This window comes from Mandrillus leucophaeus, unplaced genomic scaffold, assembly GCF_000951045.1.
Source record: "Mandrillus leucophaeus isolate KB7577 unplaced genomic scaffold, Mleu.le_1.0 Scaffold201, whole genome shotgun sequence".
Taxonomy (NCBI): domain Eukaryota; kingdom Metazoa; phylum Chordata; class Mammalia; order Primates; family Cercopithecidae; genus Mandrillus; species Mandrillus leucophaeus.
The window spans coordinates 501192-507743 of NW_012102044.1; the positions used below are offsets into that span (position 1 = coordinate 501192).

General features: G+C 61.3%; 1 protein-coding gene and 1 long non-coding RNA gene across 2 annotated transcripts in view; one reads left to right on the forward strand and one right to left on the reverse strand.

The window, feature by feature from the left end:
• GAS6 (growth arrest-specific 6) overlaps window positions 1–6552 on the forward strand; it is a 60925-nt gene that overhangs the window by 28575 nt on the left and 25798 nt on the right. The window contains exons 4-5 of the mRNA XM_011979419.1: window positions 5008–5130; window positions 6043–6165. Coding sequence (XP_011834809.1) covers window positions 5073–5130; window positions 6043–6165 — 181 coding nt within the window. The 5' untranslated portion in view covers window positions 5008–5072. The remainder of the gene's footprint in view (window positions 1–5007; window positions 5131–6042; window positions 6166–6552) is intronic.
• The window catches only part of LOC105539233, a 7555-nt gene continuing 3264 nt past the window's right edge, over window positions 2262–6552 (reverse strand). Inside the window, exons 3-4 of the long non-coding RNA XR_001006018.1 lie at window positions 5987–6157; window positions 2262–2672 (exon numbers count right to left, since the gene is read on the reverse strand). This is a non-coding gene — a long non-coding RNA (uncharacterized LOC105539233). The remainder of the gene's footprint in view (window positions 2673–5986; window positions 6158–6552) is intronic.

The window sequence follows — 6552 nt, forward strand, 5'->3', positions numbered from 1 at the left end:
ACGTGCTGGGTATTTGGGAGATTTCTGCCGGGTTTTCCACAGGCCGTGGCCACAGCTTTAGACTTGGCCTCATGCACGTGGGTGGGTCTCCTCAGTCTTTTTTCTGGTTATCTTGCTTATTTTTTAATACAACTAGACTTTAAAAAATAGTCTTAAAAACCTAAAAAAGCCCTTTTGATAAATTTTTAACTGGGCTTGCAATTCATATATTGGAGACTGTCTGAACAGCGTTGTGCTTTCCTCACCCCGGCACCGTCCTGTCCGTCCCTTGGAGCACTTTTTTTCCCGTGCGCCCTGTGCTTCCTTTGCCAAGTTCACTTGTGGCTATTTGTAGCAAAGAAGGCCGTCCTTTCCACGGCGTCGCCTCGCTTGCTTGCGGGATGAAGACGACTGATTGCTACATGTTCATTTCTGTTCCCGCCGCCCAGTAGAGTTATCTTGTTTTGGTTTATTATTTCCTTTGTGGCATCAGCATCCCCGAGGGCGGCCAGCTGGGGAGAGGAGGGCAGGGTCAAGATCCTTGAGTTTGTTCCCTGTGTGATAGGAAGAGAATCTCTTGCTGTGGCTGCTGCCAGAGGCAACACATGCAGTTTATAACAGGTCCACCTGCCCCAGGCCAGAAGCTCCGCCACTCTCCCTGAGCCGGCCCTCAGAGGCTGCCCTGCCTGTGGCCTGGGGCCCTCAGCTTCTCCTCCAGAGCACATGGCTGGGGCCTCTGATGTTTGAGTGCCTCAAAAGACACCTGGTGGTGAGGAAGGTGCTTTGGGGGCCACAGCAGGCAGCCTCACACTCTCCTGGGAAGGCGCCTCTGGAGGACGCAGCTGGGGCAGCCTCGCACCCTGTTCCTGTTCATCAGTCCCTCGTGAAAATTCTCTGACTTGGTGCTCACGGCGCTGTCCTGGCTTCAGTTCACTGGTTATCGGTTATTGTGAAATTAAAGCCATAGCCCCACAGAGTCCCAATTCAGCTCCAGACAAGCCGGCCCCCAGCGGGCCTTGCATGGGAGCCTGTGGCCCTCGGGCTGTCCCAGGACCCAGGCAGCACGGTGGACGGAGGGAGGAGGCCTGGGAAGAGTGTAGGCTGTGTTCCCGGGCGCCCCTGAAGAGCCTCTGCTTCCATTTCTTTCCTTTCCCATGGACACATCCGGGCTCTCCACGGCTGAACACTCCCGTCCTGCCCTAGCGGCCGTTTGGTGCTTGGATTTCTCGGCTCCTGTGGCCCATGGGTTTCCCCAGGAAGGTCAGGTCCCCACAGGCTGTGGCCCAGGCAGCGGTCACTGAGCCCCGGCTACCAGGATCCCCACCCCCGCCACAGGGAGCGTCCCCTCGCCCTTCCCTCAGACGGATAGGGCCCTGGTCCTTGCCTGTCACCACCCAGGGAAAGGCCCTAGCTGCCGGCACTGGCTTCAAATTCCAGCCACAGCCATGGCTGCTCCCTCCTGTCCTTCAGTGCAGTCATGGGCCGAGCTGAGATAAACTTCACCTCCTGAACTCTCTGCAGGCGCCAGTGCCCAGGGCATGACCAGCCAGACCACCGACTCCCTAGGCCCAGCTTGCGGGATGAGGGTCAGAGAAGTGGGTGCCCGTCAGGGAGCTGGGCGGGGTCAGGGAGGTGGGTGCCCTCTGGGGCCTGCAGAGGTTTCTGTCTCTGTTGGTTTCCCTGCTGTGTGGAGGAAATTCCACAGACATCTGCTGGGCACCAGCTGAGTGTCCACCCCTCAGATGTGGTTCCGTCCTCACATCGTAGAGGTATCAGTACATGCCCAACAGGGAAATAAATGAGTTGGGGGAGGCCCCGGGGTAGGCGGCCATGAGACTGGGGACCACTTAAGAGCTGGGCACCCGGCAGGAGCAGGCACTTTCCTCAGCCTCACTGTCCTCAGCCTCGCTGTCCCTCAGCCTCACTGTCCTCAGCCTCGCTGTCCCCCAGCCTCGCCGTCCCTCAGCCTCGCCGTCCCTCAGCCTCACTCCTCAGCCTCACTGTCCTCAGCCTCGCTGTCCCTCAGCCTCGCCGTCCCCAGCCTCGCCGTCTCTCAGCCTCGCTCTCCCTCAGCCTCGCCGTCCCCAGCCTCGCTCTCCCTCAGCCTCGCCGTCCCCAGCCTCGCTCTCCCCCAGCCTCGCTCTCCCTCAGCCTCGCTCTCCCTCAGCCTCGCTGTCGCTCAGCCTCGCTGTCCTCAGCCTCAGGGACACAGGTCTTTCCAAAGGGCGTTCCAGGCAAAGTCAGGACTAGGTTCCCAGTCCTTCACATCACATGGGCAGGTGTCCACTTCTGAAATGACTTTAGTCTCTAACCAAACGTTGTAAGTGGCAGCGCACAGCATCCCTCCACAGTGGGGGCCTCTTGAGGGTCAGGTTCTGGTGCCAGAGGGTTGGGCCCTGCACAGGCCGCCTGCCCTGCATGTGTCTGACTCCCTCCTGCCCCCAGAGCCTCTTCATCTGAGGCCAGAGTGGCGAAGTGGACGCGCCCCTCGTTTCTCTAGTTCAGGCTGGACCTCCCCCTTCCAGGCCCTGCTGTGATCACATTGACGTCTCCAGACGTCCTGCGGACACAGCACCTAGGTAGAGCCGGGCCATGGCAGGGTCAGGGATGGGGCCCCGGCCGGCTCCTGGTGGCTGTGCTGATGCCGAATCCCTGGTCCTGGTCCTTGTTTCCTCAGCCCCAGCCCCTGTGTGCTTCAGAGTAGAAGGCATTTATAGCGACCTGCTGAAAATAGCGTCTTAGAAATACTTCGAGACGCGAGCTCTGTCCACACCTGCAAGTGTTCTGTTGGCAGTCATTTGTGCAAAACAAGCAAACTGGAGGCGTATGGAGGAAACTGGGGGGCAGATGGAGGAAACTGTGAGGTTTACAGAGGAAACTGAGGCGTATGGAGGAAACTGAGGCGTATGGAGGAAACTGAGGCATATGGAGGAAACTGCGGTGTACGGAGGAAACTGTGAGGCGTATGGAGGAAACTGAGGCGTATGGAGGAAACAGGTGTATGGAGGAAACTGAGGCGTATGGAGGAAACTGAGGCATAGGGAGGAAACAGGTGTATGGAGGAAACTGAGGCGTATGGAGGAAACTCAGACGTATGGAGGAAACTGAGGTGTATGGAGGAAACAGGTGTATGGAGGAAACTGAGGCGTATGGAGGAAACTGAGGCATAGGGAGGAAACAGGTGTAACTGAGGCGTATGGAGGAAACTCAGACGTATGGAGGAAACTGAGGTGTATGGAGGAAACAGGTGTATGGAGGAAACTGAGGCGTATGGAGGAAACCGAGGCGTATGGAGGAAACTGAGGTGTACAGAGGAAACTGTGAGGCGTATGGAGGAAACGCTATGAGGCATACGGAGGAAACTGGGGTGTACGGAGGAAACAGGCATATGGAGGAAACTGTGGGGTGTACAGAGGAAACTGAGGCATGAGGAAGAAACTGTGGGGTGTACGGAGGAAACTGAGGCATGAGGAGGAAACTGGGGCATACGGAGGAAACACTGTGAGGTGTGCGGAGGAAACACTGAGGCATGCGGCGAAGCATCGCAGGAAGAAGCCAGTGTGGTTGGGCAGCTTTCCCAAGAAGTCTGGGACTTGTGTCCGGGCCTGTGGTGAGCTCGGTGCCTGGACCCGCCTGGGAGGACAGGGGCTGTGTCTGTGCTGGCCACAGGCAGTGACTGGATGAGCTGGAGGAACGCAGCTGCGTGAACCACAGACCCGCCTGCCGCTCACCCTGGCACCAGGCACCAACCAGTGCAGGTGGGAGGGAAGCAGCTCCTGCACTGACAGCCGAGCCGGGACCCTCTGTTGGAAACGCCACGTTCCACGGACCTGGTGGGAAGCGTCACCTTGGGAGCCTCAGGAACAGAAGCGACACGCCGGCAGTGAGATCCCATCCGTTGAAGACTCGATGTGCCCCCACCAGAGCTGACCCCCTCAGGATGGCGCTGGCCGAGTGCTCTGGGGCCCCGCTGGCCCGGCCTGCGCTTTTCCCAGGGACTGGTCCTTATTGAACTTGTGTGGAATCGATGGACAGGAGCCTCTCTCAGCCAGCGGGGGCCCTACCCAGGGTTCCCCACGGAGCCGTGTGTGGCTGAGCTGAGCGTGGCTGAGTCCTCGTGTGGGGCAGAGCCGAGCGTGGACCGCGCCCCTGAGCACTGCCACGCCCAGCCCTGAGCTGCTGCTGCTCGGCCCGCGGCAGCCGTGAAAGGGTTCTTTGAGCTCGGGGCGTAATTGTGGTTCTTCCTGCCAACTTCCTGGGGCTCAGGCTTGCGTAACCGCGCTCTCGGGGGTTCCCTGCCTGCCTCTGGGACGTGGGTTCGGTCCGTGTCCTGGAAGCGTTTGCGAGCAGCTCCCGGTACGGGGGGCTCCTTGGGAAGCAGCTGCACTGGAACGGGTTCCCGCCCTCAGGCCCCCACCCACCCCCCTGCCCTCTCGCCCTGCAGGAGCTCAGCCCAGGTGATCGCCCTGAGAGAGGGCAGCACACATCTGGCCTAAAGCCGTCAAGACACGTGGAGGGGGGCGGCTAAGAAGAAAGAGGGGGCTTCCTGGAGGACCCCTCCGGCAGTGCAGCCTGGGCTCGGGGTCCTGTCCGCCATGCCCGGCCGGGAGAGTTCACCAGAAATGGGCTGGGGCTGGCCACGGAAGGCAGAGTGTTTTGAGTCCACCTGGAAGGGCCCCAGGTCAGCTGGGGGTTCTGTTTGCCTGCTCCCCGGGAGGTCCGAGCTCCTGGGCCTCGCGCCAGGCGGTTCCTGCTCCTTTGCCCTCGGCCCTTCCCACCTCGCCCGTCGGGCCTGCCGGCACTCCCTGCCAGCTGATCTGAGTTTTCCTGGAGCCGGCCCCAGCCCGCTAGCCTGTTCTGTCAGCCCTGGGCCAGCACAGGGGGCTCGGGTGCCCGGGACCCGCCTCAGCCTCCGCCTCTCAGAGCTCCTCCGGGCTGGACCCGAGGCACCATGGCTGCCCCACTCCCAGCTGCGTCGGGGACAGGGGGGCAGCTGAGCATGATTTTCCACTTTGTGTCCCCAATCAGACCTGCCTGACCAGTGCACGCCCAACCCCTGTGATAAGAAGGGGACCCAAGCCTGCCAAGACCTCATGGGCAACTTCTTCTGCCTGTGTAAAGCCGGCTGGGGGGGCCGGCTCTGTGACAGAGGTAAGACCCCCACAGCCACGTGAGGCTGAAGACAAAGGCAGGGTCTCCCTCCCTCTCCAACCCTGTCCTGATCCCCACTCCTCACTCCCACTCCGGGCACAGCCGTCCTCAGGCTACTCTCTGACAGCCCCAAGGCGGCTGCAGCCCTGAGGTATCCTGGAGCCCCAGAACTGGGAGGAGCTGCGGTCTCCTCTCTGGGAGCAGGGCTGGAATGAAAGGAAACGCCAGGTGGTGCCTCAGCGCCCACGACTGAAAGGCGGGGGAGAAATTTCACCTCTGACCGTCCTTGAGTGCAGACCTGTGGTATCAGTGAAGACCCTGGAGGAAGAATAGCTCCAGGGCCTGGTGGAGACCCATAGTGGAGAGTCCAGCAGGCCAGCCTGTCCCCTTTGGCAGGTCCCACCCCAGAGGTGACCTGGGAGAGCTTCACTCAGGAGTGGCCAGCTCTGGCCTGGCCTTGTCTGTCCTCAGGCACCCAGAGGTCACTCCTGGCCTGCAGCCTCTTCCTGCAAGCATGTGGGCATCCAGGGAGCTGAGCCCTGTGGCTGTGACTGCCAGCAGCTCCCCGGGCTGAGACCACAGCAGGGGATCCCCCGGTGACTGCCAGCAGCTCCCCGAGCTGAGACCACAGCCCTCCCATCATCACCTCCACACACAAGGCCAGGACCAGGGACCCTGAAACGATGGGGCTGCTGAGGGGGGTGTGAGGTCCGAGCCCTGGGGACCCTCCCTGCTCTAGATGGGGGCTGTGCACCCCTGGGCTCCCTCCCTGCTCCAGGGCTGGGCTGTGCCCCCCAGCCCTGGGGTCCCTTCCTGCTCTAGGGCTGGGATGTGCACCCCTGGGATCTCTCCCTGCCCTAGACGGGGACTCTGCACCCTTGGGCTCCCCTTCAGGCCTGTGCTTGTTCCCAGATGTCAATGAATGCAGCCAGGAGAACGGGGGCTGCCTCCAGATCTGCCACAACAAGCCGGGCAGCTTCCACTGTGCCTGCCACAGCGGCTTCCAGCTCTCCTCTGACGGCAGGACCTGCCAAGGTAAGGCCCTCGGGTGAGGCCTCTCTCCTCTCCCCACCTTCTATTTTTGGTCACATCTGCGCTTCTGCAAGAGGCTGCTGCTGGCTGGGTTCCTGTGGTTCTGGACGGGATGGGGCATCCTGCAGAGACTGCACAAGCCCAGGCGAGCCGCAGCACAGGGAGCTACTCGGCACCACATCAGGATGACTCACCCGGCATCTGAGGGCCAGAACTCAGAGGCCACACTGCTGGCTGCAGGGCCTCGTCCCGTCCCCAGAGCCTCGCAGAGCCTGGGAGTGCTCCAGGCTGTTGTGCAGTGAGCTTGTGGGTCAGAGTTCCAGGCTAGGGTCCCCGCTGCCGTCCACTCTCCCCAGCGTCCCCAGAAGCACCCTGTTGTTGGTCTCCCTC